We start from the raw sequence: 16577 nt of genomic DNA, 5'->3' as shown, positions 1-16577 counted from the left end.
ACAGGACACAACAATGTCCCCCTTATTTGGGTAAATAGAGAGAGGTGAAACTAATGGGCATCCCACGACTGAAGAAAACAAAGCGGCTGCTTAGGGCCCAAGAACCACCAGGGGGCGCCGAAGCCCTAATTCCACTTAGGGCTCCAGAAAGGATTGGGCTGGCCCCAGGGCAGAGCACTAACCCAACACCTGACTCTACCTCACTAGAGAGATATAGGGCACCTCTACCCTCCAGTGCAGAATAAGATCAGAATGAGAAGAAGCTCACACTGCTGCCTCCTTCTGGTCAGGTCAGGTGCTGACGTACAGAGGCTCCATGGTGCTGTGCTCCACCTTCACATAATAATGATGGCTAAGTTGACCCTTTCAGTGGGTAAATTAACAGCTACCTAACTAGACAGATGTCACATTGCATTGCCCGTGGTCACGTCACATACCGCAATACCACCAGTCACCACTAGATGTCCATAACACAAAGATCTCACCTTAAGCTACACGTCGCTCAGTAAATCGTGTGCAGAAAGATAGTTTTGAATAAGTTGTGAAGGGTTATAAGAATATGGACTATACTAGAAGAGCTATGCTTCTAGTATGCTATGTTTCCTATTTGCTAAGAACAAAAATATGAGACTATAGCATTCTATATCTACGATCTATATCTATATGTAGAATGCAGGGGTAGCAGAATGAGGTATTAGCCTCATTGCAGCCTTCTGGCCACATTTCCCACCATACCAGCTCTTCATGTATCCCCAGTTAAATGATGCCTCCCCCTTAGTAGATACTTGCATGAAGCTTAATTTTGGTCTAGGGGGTCCTGAGTCTCCAGCTGCTAGTCGGGCCTGATTATACAATGACTGAATGGTATCTTTCTTAATGACACGATTGAGTTGCTCTGAACTTAGTTAACCTCAGCTATGTTGCCGGTGAATGTGACAAGATCGCTGGCTTCCTCAGATCCTGCAGTTTGAAGAAAATGCCTAAAGAGTGATGTAAGAGTGAAGGGCTGGTGCTCCACGGGACATGGCTTGATGCTGATTGGACTACGATATTACGATGGGATGAGCTGTTCTGAACAGTCACAGCTAGTACAACCCTGTGGTTGAATGTGAGAAAAAATTCCCTTCCTTTCCACTTTGGGTGGTTGCGTTGCCCGATTGGCCTAAACAAACTTCACCTCATGTCATGTGATTTTTTTGTACATTGTGACTCATTTGTCAGTAAGCAAACTGCCGCTGTTGTTGATTCAGTATTTTTCAGTGGGGGGCGACTTCCTTTTCCCTCAGATTCCCGTTACTCATGTGGAGGCGGTGATGGTGCCTCAGAGGTTTGTCTCGAGCGGACAAACTGCCCGGATGTCTGTAGAATTGGGAAGCGGTCAGGCTCACTCGTCCTGCGTTTCTGGGTAAATGTGACAGAACCACCCCCTGCTGTCATGTGACTGTGCCGGTGCCACCTGCCATCGCCCTCACAGCCTTGGTATGTCCCTCTCTGTCACGGCCTCAGTAAGTTTTACCATGATTGACCAATCATCTGTTTGCATTCACAGCAATGACTTGTACTCGACCAATCACCTGTTCGTATTCAGGACAGCTCGCCACAGTTGGCAAGAGGAAAAGTGATCAAATAGCTGCAAAGGCAAAATACAGAATGTGCCCAAAAACAGATTCAAACAAAATTCATCAAAAAGTAGGAAATTCAGGTACATATATACAGAAGTAGCCTGAGATTGCCTGGTTCCATGGGACTTGAGTCCTTTGACGTGAAGAAACTTACTGTAACGCAGTTTTTTTTTCCCTCAAACCATTCCTAAGAAACCACCTGACAGTCCAAATTTACATTAGGGTAATATTTTAGTTACTAAACTCCTGGACGTCCAATGTCTCAGGACAGGGCGCCTGATTTAAACTGGCTTAACTTGAACTTTACATCTCCTGCCGAGTCCTTTCTGGCAGGCGACGGTTTGGACCTCTGTGTTGATGGTGCCCACTTCCTGCCAGTCGCCGTCCCCATCAGCGAGGTCAGTGGGTACATCCTCAACCACCACGAGTGAGTGCAGAGAGCATGGTGGCTCATGTAACAGACAGGCAGACCTATCGGACGGACTCAGGAAAACTACATGCTACAATAAACCTTATCTATGACACAGATCAAAGCCTTTGGATTCGGGACTGTAGCAGTGAAGGAGTCATTTATTCACTTGTGGTAAGTGTCTCCTCCTGTACGGCTGTGCTCTTACAGTGGGCCCAGATGTTTCTACAGCGATCGATGTAAACAGCAACATCCGCAGCCCATTCTTCAGTAAGAGGGTGGAGGTCCACTGTCCCCAGCATGCCACCCCTCCCCTTAGAACATAAGCTTAAATGACTCCAGCGTTAAATCGGTTCAACTTTATGCAAGACATGTTAAGACTAATGACCCACGAACACCCTGTAAATCCCGAAGACCACAGGAGACCCAGTACAACATCGATTACAGGAAAGACAAAGCTCTGCAAAAACCCTTTATTCAAAAAAAGAGTACAAAATCAATAACTGAAAAGCATGTTATTTACAATAAGTGCTTAAAGCGGGAAGACGTCACGTAGGTAGTGAATCCTGTGGTCCTCAGTGGAAGCGTCACACTGTAGCTTACACAGTGGCGGCCGGTTTCTCTGGCTGGAAGAACAAAAAAAAAAAATGGAGCAAATCAGCGCCTTGATCTTGCACTTTCAAACAGCTCCGTCCTCAGCCCACAGCACCGAGGAGGTCACACCAACCCTCTCCGCTCCCCACACAGTCAGTCACGTGCACGTATTGAGGAGTCACGCGCTCTTTGGAGAGGATCCAAGGAGGCGCAGAGAAAACCACAGCACTTGCTGCCGGCTACCCGTTCCTAAAGGGAATGAGCAGCCCACCCCATCAATCGTCGTCCCGCCGCACCTCTCCTGGACTATGCTATTCTAACTGGTTTCCGGTTTGTCTCTAAGCCAGCACTGCCCTGACTTTCTCTGTGCAGAACATAAACCAGGAAGACAGATGGGTTTCTAACCAAACCTCATCCACGTGTACTGAAACCAGACAGCTACAGCACCACCATTTCGAGCAAGAGAACCGCAAACTGTAAATGAGTAAAAGGCAAAACCACGCAGATTTGCTAGTCAGATTAGACTTGCATCAGTAGGCAAAGCTCCACAACGTACCATAGTGCTCTAAAAGGTATCAAACCAGACCAATGACTCAGACTGGGCCGGAACGTACCTTCTTCCTGACTAGGTGGGAGATGTCAGAAACAGGCTTGGCATTAGCCCCATCTGAAGGCTCCTGGGGAGGGGGGGGGTACAGTAATATGAATGGGCCCCATTTTATCAGAGCACAAGACTTACAGGGAAGGGGATCCCAAAGAGATTAGTTACCTTACTCCCTAGAGAGGAGGAAGCACCACTACTGCTGGAGAGTCCTGATGAAGCCCCTGTCTGTAGAAGATGTGGTTTCCAATGTGACTCAGAAGCTGAGGGCAACATGAATCGTGAATACAAGGGGCGTCACAGAGCACCTCGAACTCACCAGAGTCTGGTGAATGACTTCAGATGCTACTCCCCCACTTCTCTGGCTCTCTTGGGCATCCTCAATCTTCTCCTTGATATCAGGCAGCAGCTGAATGAGCTCCTCCATTTCCTCCTTCTCTTCTGCCCCATCAGCCCCTTCAGCCTTGTCAATGACCTCCTGTAGCAAAGCTGCGGACCCCAAACACAATGACAAGCCGGAAGAACAGGCTTCAGATCGTTTACATCTGACAAAAGCACCCCGATTTACTCGGGTAGCTGGGAGACACCTGCTCCCCGGCGAGCTTCCTCACCCATGCGACTCTCGATGACCTTTATGGAACTGCTGAAGTGCTGCACAGCTTGAGGGTACTGGCAGGCATAGCCGAAGGTCACGCCCAGCTGATAGTGCGTCTCAGCCAGCAGGCGGCTGTGCGGAGGCAGGTACTTCAGCTGCAGCTCCAGGCACTGCTGGAAATCCTGCAGGGCCTGGGAATAGTTACCTAAGGGAAGCAGGCACCACCGGTCATGGCCAGACGGTTATAGGCAGCAAGTCTGTGATGGAGTGCAGCTCGATCAGATAGTGCTCTAGATCTACAATATGGTAGATAGATTAGCCCGACCACCAACACAAACTTTACCTGATTCTACTCCAACTTCCCCCAGCTTCAGATAGGCCTGTGCAGCCATCAGCTGGTCCTCTTTGTCCTGCTTCCTTTATGCAGAAAAAAAGGGACTCAACACTGATCATTTAGCAATAGGAAGAATTTCAGGAAGTACGATTTCTATAATCAAAAGCCAAATCATGTCGTACATGCTTTTGTAGTCAAGGTGAACGATGGAAGGGAAGGGGAAAAGAAACCCCCCCCCCCAAAACACAACACATTCGTAGTTTCCTATTGTTTACAACTAAACTCATCACTGGAGAGCCAAGTTTGAGAGACTCATTCTGTGTCTGAAATGCATACAAAACCAGTCACACCACTTCAGTGGCAACAGCACTCACACTACCTTCTGTAGATCACCTTGGCCACCTCCAGCATTTCCCACGCCAGCTGCAAGTTTCCAACCTCCTCCTCACTTTCCTGCAGAAGAGGAATAGTACGATGTAACACACACACACACACACACGACCTTGATTTAACAGGGGGACTGGCAGGGAAGCCGATCATGTTCCCAAATCAGTCTTACCTTGGTATCAGCTGTGCTCCCCTCTTCATCACCATCCTCATCCTCCTCTGAAAAGCCATTAAAGCATTCCTTACACACAATAAAATCGAAGACATGCTCCTATGCTGCTGTAGTTCCTACCAAAATCTGTGAATCAGATGAGTCTACGATGCCGGACGAGTCAAAACCCAAACACTTGACCTTGTGTAGCAGACTTGCACCACTGATGCAGCAAACATCCCAAAATGTGCAGATAAAACCACAGAAAGAAAATTCCTGTCAAGACTGCAAGAGACGTCCCACAAACACCGTGAGTGTAGTAAACATTCAGCTACCAGGAGGTGCCACCATCCACAGTAGTGTCTTCCATGCTTGGATGAAACAGATACCTTGAGCCTCCTCCTCTTCCTCCTCCTCTTCCTCCTCCTCTTCCTCCTCTTCCGCTCCCTCTGACGAAGTCGCCACCTCCACACCACTGACCTCACTTCGTTTTAGATTCTGCCCTTCAGTGCCAACTACTCCACTTTCAGTCTTCTCACCCAGCCCGCGGGACACACCCCCCTCCTCCATGCCATTCGCAGTGCTCTCTGCTGTTCTTTCCTCTGCAGCAGCATCTACTCCCTGCTCTTCAGGCTCAGTTTTCCCTTCAGTTCTGTCTTTCTCAGCCATTGCATCATACACAAGAACACGGAGCTCATTCCGGGTGCTCTCTGGCCAGCCGTAAAAGAGGGAGCAAACACTCGGTATAAGACCCATGGCACAGCTCTTAACATCTAGGGTGGGGCAGGGAATCAAGATATTCCAAATGTGCCACATGGTTAGCTAACTGGTTTCATTCCCCTTGGGAGAGCCGTAGTTCTATACAAAAGCCAAAGCACATTTGTCATGAGCTGTTTGGTCACATTCTTGGTTTGGAATGCACAATGAAATTAACACATTTCTTGACAGACAGAACTTAAATTCATAAGTAGTTGTTCAACACGGAGAACATTATGCTAAACGTTGGTTACAGTCAAAATCCACAGTTTGGGAATGGCATGGTTTCCAAATAAAATTACGCCAACACCAGAGAGCAGGTCCATCATCAGTTACACTGAACCAAGGTAATTTGCGCTAAACACAGAATTTCAGACATGTCAGATCCATTGCCTTAAAACAGCCCCCCAACTGCATATTTGCAGTTAATAAAAAAATCCATTTCCCTGCAGTACTGAAATTGCACTAAACTTCACACCCTACAAGCCATTAACATCTCCTTCTGAACACCACACTTCCATAAGATACCAAGAGCAACCGTGTCTTTGCCCTGCGACCCACATACTTCAAACTTAAGACTTCAAATATGTCCCTCATGTAAAAAGTCACCATCAAGACGAGATGAACACTAAAGGTATATTATGCATATCCTCAAAATTCCAAGATTCTTAAATTTCTGATTTTAAAGCAAAGTACCCAGGCATAAATGCATAAAAACACAACATTAAGGTTAAAATTAGCAGAAATTATTCTCGGACAATAGACAAAAACTGATATTGGACTAAATTTACTCACCATAAATACACAACTAGCCTGTGGCTTCACACAGCACCCAGAACTACAAAGTCTATTGCTTTTGGAACAATGACATAGAAACCATATGAACTGCCGAAGATGTTATTCCCAGAATCCAAAGGAGGCGAGCTGAGACACTGGGTACTGACCGGCCAGGTTGTCAGCGCTCTCAATTCTGCTGCTGTCAATCTTATCCCCTTCATCACCATCCTCTTCAGGAACACCTTCCAGTGCGTTTCCTAGAACTGTATTCTCAATCCTGAACACATACAAACCAACGTCACCACCCAATCATTTAAGAACAAGCACACCCCAAAAATGATTCATCTCTCACCTGGCCAGCTCTAGCAAAGCCTTCCCACAAAGAAAGAAGGCTTCACCACATTCATCAGCTGTGTCCCCGTATTTCTCAGCACTAAGAAAAGCAAGATACGTTATTATTCATATACATAAACTGGCGCTAAATGCAAGAGGTCAAGTAATGTTTACTACAGCAGCTGGACAGATTCAGTTCAACCTACAGCCTTAAGCGAACAGCGGCTGGAGCCACGTAACCAAACCGGCACCACGATGTGGGTCATCGCCATCAGACACGCTTCTGCTTTTGCCATTGCAAAGGTGGATACCTCCATCCATACTCACAGCATGGCACAGGCCTCCTGAAAGACACTGACGGCCGACACCACGTCCCCCATAACCAGGTGTCGGTTCCCCGCGCCGAGCAGCTTCTTCGCCTCCTCCGTGACATCGCTGCAGCTTCAAAGAGGTTTAGCTTCAAACACACTGAGGTTAAGCTGCATAAATACCAACCGCAGCATGCAAATACCTTTCAATGAAAATGGCCTTAATGTGGGCGCAGTTTGCAGCCACCCACCGGCCACACTGCGATTTTTCTTCCTAAAAAAAACCCACAATAACCAAACCAGAAATCGTAGAAAAGGAGCAGCAGCCAAGCTCACCTGTCGGCCGCATGGCTGGATGAACACGGCTTTTCGTCCATGCTGGAGGAAAACGTGCAGTTACACACCGCGGACTAATCCCAAACAGTAGTTAAAACGGGGCCATCACCGCAATATCATATCTTGCCGTTTAAAAGGGGGGCCCAAAGACCAGCAAACCTTTTGAGAAACCGCTCGTTAGTAGTGTTAACCTGAAAGTAACTAGCTGTTACTTTCAGACAAAAGCTCCAAAACAGAACAGGCGTAAGTGTGAACTTGAGCGATAAAACACGCTCATTCATTCAGAAAGTAGCTCAAAGCCGAACACTCGTGGCGGCCGCCCGGACGTACGACTGGAACATTCCAACATGCCGACTGAGCACTAATGTTAGTTATTGCGAAACAGAAAGCAGCTCCGCAAGTATATTTAAAATTATTAAGAGGTGCCAAAAGAACCTACACACGTAACTGTCTATGGTATAACATGTTGGACAGCGGCATCGTTACTACAAAGTCTAAAAAACTGAAGGTGTATAAAGTCGATTTTACCTTTCAGGGCTGGAAGTAGCTGGGGCGTCTTCTGGCATGATAACGCTAACTTATTGCTCGTTATTCGTGGAAATTGTACGTTTCACACTTAGCCACAATCAGCAAGCCGTTCTGTATTACATCCCTGAATCACCCCTGGCACTTACTTTTTCGCATTTTGGCGCCATTAAATACGGAAGCGACCTCACTTCCGGTGACCTTGCGCCCTCCCCTCGGCCGTTCCCGCGCTCTGCCAAACCCTCGTGACCACGCTTTCGCCTTAGTAAGACCTGGCACACCCTGGGCACGTGGCGCTGTGTCGCCCCTACAGTTGTATTGATTTTCATTTCGACTTTACAATTTTAAATCAGGGGCGCATAATCAGGAGGAACTGGCAGGGCTGCATATGTGCTGTACTGAAACTCATTATTCACACACAATGACAAACATCTTTCTCATCTTTCAATTTATTAATAAACACACAACATTCAACTTAATGCACACTTTGAGAACGGGGTTCACTCCAGTCAGCGTAGGGTGTAAGGCTGAGGAGTCTGCAGAAGTTGTACAAAATATGATATAACATGAGCGGAGGTCAGTAGGGCTCACTGAAAGGGTAGTGAGGGTGTCCAGCATCCCTGGGAACGAGCTCTCCATTGACCTATGAGGAAAAGTCCAGCTTAAATCACACCACCCGTAACTGCAGTTATAAATAAACTGAATATGAAAGTGCTTAATAAACTACAGTGTTACATCATCTTGTGATCTATAGACAAAGATCACACATAGAACTTTTTAAAATTTGCCTCTTTTTCTGCCGGTGGAAGGGTTCATTACTTAGTACTTTTTAAATTTAGCTTATGTGTTATGTTTAATATGCATACTTATTTATACATGTACTTATTATCAGTCTCAATTTACATTTGCCTGAAAACTAAATTTCATCATTGGAAATGACAACAATCCTCATTCAAATTTACGAGACATTTACTTTGGAAAAACATGCAAAATCATCAGCCATTGGTTCAAAAATCAGGGCAGTAATGTGCACAGTGCCCTGAATGTACTCACAGTTATAGTTGGCACAATGTAGCGCCAGCCTCTATTCAGGCCTGACACTTTGTCCATCTCTTCTGCTTCCAAGATAAAATCAAATACCTGGCCACAGACATATAAATCACATTAGATACCCGGATCAAGCTCCTGACTTGGCATATGTTGTCTGTGTCACCCGATGGATTGACCAGCACTGCTGAGTACTAGGCATCAAACAGGCTAAACCAGGTAAAGATTGCTGGGCTTATTAGCCTCTTATCAGCATTGACAGTAATCCCAGTACCTGTATGTTCTCTTTAATGCGAGACTCTGTCACACTCTTGGGAATTGTTACCACTCCTCTCTGGGTCTGCCACCTAAAAGAAACAAAAACACACACACACACACACAAACGTTGTTTGTGGAATCTATGCGACGGAAGTTAATGCTGTATGAAACACTGATCATGTTACAAGCACCGGACATAAACATTCCCTAGTTTTCATTCCCTTTGTGCGCTTCAAGATTCAAAAGCGTTTATTGTCATATGTACAGTAGAAAAGTGCATTTCTCTGTGCAAATGAAATTCTTACTTTGCTGTCCACTAAGAACCATGTGGTGCGATCATGTTTGTAGAGCTTGGTGCTTACCGGAGTATGATTTGTGCAGGGGATTTATTATACTTCTGAGCCAGTTCTGCCAGCACGGGCTCATCAAGAAGTACAGGTTCCTCCGGGTGTTTCCATGCCCGGTCTGGAGACCCTAATGGGCTGTATGCCGTCATCACCAGACTGCGCTTCTGGCAGTGCTCCAGCAGCTGTGGCTGTGCCAGGTATGGGTGGCTCTCCACCTGCACCAGAGGAGACATCACACGGAGCTTCATGTTACAGAGCCAACACCTAGATCAGCACCTAGATCACCCACAGCAGCTCTCCGTGGATCAGGTTCCCCGCCCCTGACCTAGATCATCCTGACTTGCCTTCTTACATCAGGACATAGGAATTCTTACTCACGCCACCCAGTTAGCAACATGTAACATATAGTAGTATTAGACAGCACAAAGCAAAACAAAAGTACTCAAAAAAAACATCAACGCAGACATAAAACTAGAAGCTGCAGCAATATATGTTTATGGAATTATTTGAAATAAATAGCAACATCAAAAAGCTAATGCTTTTAAACCAATTTCAGGCACAAGTCCCCTCTCCAATCCTTTTGTCCTTGCCACCAGACTACTTAGACGTTTCACGTATAATTATAATATTATGTGGTGGTATGACGTATTAACCTGCTAGCACTAGCATCTGAAGGCACAAAGCCCAATCTGTACCCAATACACCAGACGAGTTGACCTTCTATACCTACAGTTTAAGTGAAGAACGTTGGCGTCTACATTAAAAAGCTCCATGATAGCTTATTCATCACTGTCACGCTGCAGGTTGAGTTTACGCGTGAAGACACACGAACACCACCGTACTCTCCTCACCTGCAGCACAGCCGGCTTGATTTTGGCAACGGAAAGAATGTCGTCAATTTGCCGGCTGTTGAAGTTGGAGAGGCCGATAGCTTTCACGAGCCCCTTCTCCACCAAGCCCTCCATGGCCGCCCACGTCAGTTTGTAGTCGATGTCATCATAAAGTATGGTGCCATCCTCTTTCTTAGGAAACAGAGCACCACCCCGTCTGAAAGACAGAAACAGCATCCTCTATCCCGGACTACTCAAGTGTAAAATACACACAAAGCTCCTCAGTGCGTATATTCAACACTTTTCCATATGACATATACACTGCCTACTGCATTAAGAGTCTCAGCACCAGTTGCAGGTACGTACTGGAAAGCATATGGCCAGTGGATGAGATACAGATCAAGGTATTCCAGCTGCAGTTCCTTCAGGGTCTTCAACAAGGCTGGTTCCACATCCTCAGGGTGGTGCTGAGTGTTCCAGAGCTTTGAGGTTACGAAGACCTCCTCCCGTTTCAGTCCCTATGCAGTCACACATTGATACACACACACACACACACATTAGCTATCCATATCTTTGTCGTCCATTCATTTCAATGAGCAAAACCCTAATCCTCACTCTGACCACCGATATTTATAAGTTACGGAACACATGAAGTACCCCATACCCACAAAAAGGAAGTAAAATACCTAAAACAAGAACAAAAAATTGCTGGTCTTTAACCACATATTTCGGCGTACCTGTGACCCCAGCATCTCCTCCAAGGCCTGGCCAACCTCTACCTCATTACCATAGATGGAAGCGCAATCTATGTGGCGATAGCCAGCCTGCAGGGCCCAGACCACAGCCTGCTTCACCTGCAACAGACACAGGCAGTCAGTCTGGGGGGGATTCCACTGTGTGAGCACCAACACTATTCTGCGAGGTTCATTAGTGTACATTTCGATGAATGCCACTGCTCTTTTTCACACTGACTTTGCAGAAAATTAAATACTCCTGGGCTTCCCACATATCTGAAACACAGAGGTTACTGCAGTGCCCTTTATTTCACCATAATTGCTTATACGGGACTATGGCTATAACAAGGGTCTTAAAAACACAGACACACACAATATATGTACAATATACAATAAATGTGCATTCATATTATGACCGTAGATGACAACAGCCCCAATGAGTCATATTAAGATGTCAGATTACACAACATGACTATACTTTCTTTCACTGTAGTCATTCGAACAGTCATTCAATCACATATAAAATGCACTTGGAAAAAAGCACAATAATATTACGCCTTCCGGCACTACGAAAGATATTTATACAACATAAAATTCTCCATACTGTCTGTTTTAGTCAAGACTGTCATTTAAATGCATCAACCATAAAAAAGTATAATCAGCTGAGAGAGTTCAGTATTTAAAATTAAAGAAATATTACTAATGCATTTTTACTCATTCATCTATTGCTTTTATTCAAAATGACTTTGAATTACAGCAGGGAAAGGTTACCATTTTATGGCAGTTCCCTGGATTTGAACCAACAACCTCTGCACTGTTAGCGGAGTATAGTACATCATTATCAAAGAGCTATAACAAGCAGGCCATTAGAATGTTTGCAAACCAAACACATCCTTTGCAAACCAAACACATGTCAGCAATCACATGTCAACAAATGGCTACCCGCCCGCAGTAATCAGGGTTAAATCTGCCCACCTTCCCTGGTTCACTTTTCCATGTTCCCAGGCCAAGAAGCGGCATCTTCTTTCCCGTGCGAAGTACGGCAAAGTCATTCATTCTGGCCTGGTTCATTACAGAAAAAAAAAATAACGAATACAGCACCTGCGTTATTACCGATACTTTACATTCTCAAATTACACCGGCATCATTCTGAGGTTATAGTCTAATGTTAGACTTGCAGGGTGTTTGAAAATGTTAAGTGAAATTACAGTTTCACGGTGCTTCGGTGTCAAATACTCTTCTCTCTTGTGAATCATAGAGAGAAGCATATTACCCACAATGATTTTTGCGTACACTTGGCGTAACCATTTCAAATATTAATCTCTATTTAAAATCAGGCTTAAGAGGTTGTATTCATTAGTTATATGAGTATCTCCTTTTTAAAATTCCTAAGAGTGAAAAATACTTTAAGAGAACCCTTTAGACAACGTAATTAGAGTTATGATCTGCAGTAATGTGGTTGCAAAGGGTTCATGGAAAGTGTACACTGCTGAGTGTCAGCTGACTTCCCCAATCCGGAAGATATATCGAGAAGGATCTGAACAGCGTCGTATTTATCATTCTCCCACGGAAAATTATACATATAATACACAAGACGCAACCACCTCCCAGAAATGCACAATATTGTCATTAGTCGTTTAATCACAGTATTCAAGAGGCAGCATGTAGCACTCGGTAGCATGACAAACACTTGCAGAGGGGTGTAAATATGAAAACGAGGTGGTGTCTCAGTTTTAGTTGAGTTTAAAAAGCATATTTTGGCCCTGGTTTCTATAAACTGATCAGCCCATCGTCCACTGACAGCCGAAAAGCACTTTCACCGATACAACATGGCTTACGTTTAATTGCATGTTTTAACGTCGTAGCAACATCCTTCACTTACCTGCCTTATAAGAACAGGACGAAAAACAAAAGTGCGAGTCCAAAGAGACCGCAGCACTGCGGATGTAACTATGTTTCAGTTGGCAAATACACTTCAGAGCCGTCGTCATTTATTAAAGAAATAATATGCGGCACTTACTCACTGTCCTGGAGCTGCGAACATACAACGTAACGTCCAGCGAGGAGACGGTCTGAAAATGGGAAAGCGCTTTTGAAAACCCGAGCTTTCCGTCCCCATTTCCGTTTCCGGCTATTCTACAAGTATCAGCATTTTTATATCTGCACATTATTTAGGCTCTCCTACGTTGTCCTTGTTGACTTTATTTCTTTACTAGTAGCGAACGAACGAAAATAAGCGCCAGGCAGGTCGTTGGAAAAACTTGTTTATTTTACTGTCTGTTCATTCACACAGTTACTTCGTCCCGAAACTTTTTTTTTTAATGTATCAATGCATGTGTCTGAGAATACACTTATCAGACAATCAATATAAAAAAGAGGGATTAGATTGCGCCATGAGAGATAAATTGTGACAGCCTCACTTACACTTGTTACGGGCGCATCAAGTATACGTAACGTGTTATGGAGCCATCCAATCTTGGCTTATCCAGGTCACTGTCATGGTAACAAAAAAATCATGAGCTATTTAACTTCAAAACCAGACATATTACAGTCAGATTCATGAATTACAATCAAAGGTATTCAGGCCCAGGTTAATAAGAGTGCTTGATGGTAAATAACATTCTCAAATTAATAAAATACGCCCTTAGGTGGAAGTAAATCAGTCCTTGACTATGACATGGCTGCGCGAATCATGCCCTTTGACTATTTTCAGCTGCGTTTGTGTGAATCATCTGCTCCTCCATGAGTTTATTAATAAGAAAGTGAATATCCATTGGTCACAAACTGAAAGGCTTCAAGCCCTGACTTGAGTTCTATTAACACAGTGACTAACAGTGCTTAAATATACAATTAAAATAATATATTGTGATAACAGATCTTGGCATCACCCCCAACAGGAACAAGAAGAACACCACCAGTTTTATAAGAACGTGCTTTTTAATGACAGCTCTTTAGAGAACCACTCCCAGGCTATAACCACAACAACATAGACTTCAAGCGCAAAGACGCTGTACAGTAAGGCACACACACGGTTTGTACAATAGCTAAGATCACGTGAGGGTCGGACAGGATTCGTATATGACACGGCAAGGGCACACGTGACAATCAGGAACACACAATTACTTACAATAACAAACCATGCTAAGGGCCTCCACTGCTGGATTTCAGCAAATTGGTATTTAGTACGCTCTCAAAGTTCATATAAATATTGATCTCTATATGTTCTGATAGAGAGGAGCAGCAGCCACCTACAGCATAGCTTATTTGATGTGCCATTCAGAAGCAAATTTATTTTACAAGTTTTAAATCCTACAACGACACATCAGAATATTAACCAAGTAGTTTTCTTACGCACATGCGCGCGCGCACACACACACACACACACACACGTGTCACCATGCTCACTTGTCATTTAAAGAACTGAACTGGATGAATGTGGTTACGGAGGTGCCACAACTAATCGCATGCTATTGCAAGTCACTCGAAGGACACATTTTGTTGTGGTGTGTCAACAATGACCACTGATCAGCTAATTCGAAATTCAATCACACATTACATACAGGAGACTTATTTTTATTTGCAAGAAACACATTTTTATTGGTGCTAGAAATCTGGAAAAACACTAATTACGAATAATACACCATACAGAGAGATTATCGGCTATCCTAAACCCACAAATAATTTGACAGATATATACATAAAATCCCAACGATAACACAGTTTCCGTGATGACTTTAACCGTTGAATTTTACCTCAGACTCCATCCATTCACTGAACTTAAAAGCGCGTCTGGCGCGCTGTAGTTTGCGGCGCGTCTGTTCGTTGCTGGTAAGATCGAGTCCCGCTGAACTGCGCTCCTTTACCATTGTAAAAAAAATCCATTAATATTTATCTAAATGAACCTCCTGCAGAATATGACTACCATGTTTAGCTTATAATTTTTCAGAGGAAGAGCGCCCTTCTAATTTTCAAATCCGAAAATTGCTCCTGCACCAGATGATATACCAGGTCGCTGTTTTGGGACATTTAATATTTATATTACAGATAACGATAATTGCTTCGTCTTACCGAATAATATGCTTCCTGCGCACCCTTCCTCACACAGCGAGACTGCTTTCAGTGAGGTGCATTTATGCGCTTCCCGAGTCACGCATCCCCTATCATACCGAATACTGCTGATACTGAATGCTCTCTCTCTCACACACACAGCAGATACTATTAATAGCATATTCGAATCAAATTAATGATCCACTTGGCCCGGAGACATTTTCAACTGCTATTTTTTTTCCAGGTCAATATTTAGATTTTATTTTTACCTTGAATTACCGAGGTTCGGACCTCGAGGTCGTCATACCTGGCTACCGCCCGGCGCATCTGATAAACTGATTGCACTGTGTGACGGTATTTGCTGTGTTTGCACTATCAAGGAGCACTGCGCGCTACATGCTGGTAATTTGTTCTTACATGCAACAAGCATTTGGAACTTCACATGGCTTGTTTGTGATATGAACTGAATATTTATTGCTCCCGAAGCTGGTGAATAACTGTGTGTAAGTGTGCATTCGGGCTGCATTGCCGACCCTCTCCTTTGTGCCACCCTCCAGCCCTCCAGTTACATGTGCGTCCAAAGTCCAAAGCTGGCGATCTTCTTTTGTTTGACTTACGGCCTTTTTCATTCAGCCTAGAAGGGCCAGTGCAGCAGTGGAGGAGGCATTTCATCAGACAGTGTATTTTCTCACCATGGGTTGGTCCCAAGATGAGAAAAATTGCTTTGTCCCAAGCCTTGTGCCAGTGCTAATTAGTCCAATTCCAAGGAGTCAGTTACAGGCGTATATCTTTCTCCTTGTACTGGATTTGAAATCCCAGTACAAGCTTCTCCCCAACCAGGGCTGCAGTCTCATGGCAAAGCACCAAAATTCCTTCCTGGTCCAGTAACAGCCACCCAGGTTCTGGAGACCTTGTTGTCTTCTGCAACAGGGGCGGATTAACTGGGGGCCCTTGGATGACGTCATTGTCTACACTCAGGTGCCACTTATTATTACTACCTGTTCCATGTTTCCCCAAGTTCCCTGATGTGTGCCAGGGTTCACCTTGCAGTTCTGCAGGGAATAAGCTGCATGTCCATGATGGGAAACAGTGAGAGGAATTTAGCACTTTCCCTCAGGGATCCCTGTGGTTTATCTGTATTTTTGGTTGCACTAAATAAAAGCTACTGTTATAATGTCTGCAAGTCTACATATTTTCAAACAAGACCTAAAACGGTATATTTTAGGAAAAATGACCAGTTTAACCATGTCATAATTGTGAAGCGGTGACAAATCCCATAAACATAACTTTGCTAGAATATGTACCTTTACTGTATCTCATGAATATACCTTTTTTAAAAAATAATTCCATTTTATTTAAATTGTAAAGTTGCCTCGACCCAATATGCAACAAAATAGGTCACCTCCGCCCATAAATATAGCTTTTTATTTAAATTAAGTTGTCCCCACCCCTCCCCTCAAATATCAAACTGTCCTACACTGTTGCATTCAGAGTTTAGAAAAATGCAAGTCATCCTGCCAGAGATACTCCCAGTAGATCAGTAACCATGTTCTAGCTGAATTCACGCAGAATGGGGGGGGGGGGGG

General features: G+C 44.4%; 2 protein-coding genes across 5 annotated transcripts; both read right to left on the bottom strand.

The window, feature by feature from the left end:
• Nucleotides 1-2490: 2490 nt before the first annotated feature.
• On the bottom strand, nt 2491-7870 carry LOC125708832 (nuclear autoantigenic sperm protein-like). 3 transcript variants are annotated; one of them, XM_048976669.1, is made up of 14 exons: nt 7732-7870; nt 7204-7245; nt 6887-7000; nt 6579-6659; nt 6394-6503; nt 5083-5403; nt 4715-4761; nt 4535-4608; nt 4165-4238; nt 3838-4026; nt 3546-3715; nt 3395-3454; nt 3240-3302; nt 2491-2657 (listed from the first exon to the last, which is right to left on the bottom strand). In XM_048976669.1, exons 1-14 carry the CDS (start codon nt 7767-7769, stop codon nt 2631-2633), a joined length of 1410 nt encoding a protein of 469 aa, XP_048832626.1. In that variant the 5' UTR covers nt 7770-7870; the 3' UTR covers nt 2491-2630. The 3 variants fall into 3 exon arrangements, with proteins under 3 accessions (XP_048832626.1, XP_048832627.1, XP_048832628.1); XM_048976670.1 differs by having other exon boundaries at nt 6887-6994; XM_048976671.1 differs by lacking the exon at nt 5083-5403.
• A 291-nt stretch (nt 7871-8161) lies between these two features.
• akr1a1b (aldo-keto reductase family 1, member A1b (aldehyde reductase)) lies at nt 8162-13127 on the bottom strand. Of its 2 annotated transcripts, XM_048976672.1 has the most exons (10): nt 12965-13127; nt 12827-12882; nt 11920-12006; nt 10948-11064; nt 10577-10728; nt 10232-10427; nt 9396-9595; nt 9050-9122; nt 8782-8868; nt 8162-8371 (listed from the first exon to the last, which is right to left on the bottom strand). In XM_048976672.1, the coding sequence occupies exons 1-10, from the start codon at nt 13110-13112 to the stop codon at nt 8306-8308; spliced, it is 1182 nt and encodes a 393-aa protein (XP_048832629.1). In that variant the 5' UTR covers nt 13113-13127; the 3' UTR covers nt 8162-8305. The 2 variants fall into 2 exon arrangements, with proteins under 2 accessions (XP_048832629.1, XP_048832630.1); XM_048976673.1 differs by lacking the exon at nt 12827-12882 and having other exon boundaries at nt 12965-13068.
• Between the last annotated feature and the right edge of the window lie 3450 nt (nt 13128-16577).

The sequence above is a fragment of the Brienomyrus brachyistius genome, chromosome 15 (genome assembly GCF_023856365.1).
Source record: "Brienomyrus brachyistius isolate T26 chromosome 15, BBRACH_0.4, whole genome shotgun sequence".
NCBI classification, from domain to species: domain Eukaryota; kingdom Metazoa; phylum Chordata; class Actinopteri; order Osteoglossiformes; family Mormyridae; genus Brienomyrus; species Brienomyrus brachyistius.
This window is presented reverse-complemented; position numbering and strand designations above follow the sequence as displayed.

Excerpts from the sequence above, each read along its gene's own strand:
- LOC125708832 (XM_048976669.1), bottom strand. The coding sequence starts at position 7,769 with ATGCCAGAAGACGCCCCAGCTACTTCCAGCCCTGAAAG. Across the intron at positions 6,660-6,886 it reads CAGGAGGCCTGTGCCATGCT|TGCTGAGAAATACGGGGACA; the intron begins GTGAGTATGGAT and ends TGCTTTTCTTAG. Across the intron at positions 4,239-4,534 it reads GCCAAGGTGATCTACAGAAG|GAAGCAGGACAAAGAGGACC; the intron begins GTAGTGTGAGTG and ends TTCTGCATAAAG.
- akr1a1b (XM_048976672.1), bottom strand. The coding sequence starts at position 13,112 with ATGTGCAGATATAAAAATGCTGATACTTGTAGAATAGCCGGAAACGGA. Across the intron at positions 12,883-12,964 it reads TCGCAGCTCCAGGACAGTGA|TGCTGCGGTCTCTTTGGACT; the intron begins GTAAGTGCCGCA and ends TTACATCCGCAG. Across the intron at positions 8,869-9,049 it reads GCATTAAAGAGAACATACAG|GTATTTGATTTTATCTTGGA; the intron begins GTACTGGGATTA and ends GTCTGTGGCCAG.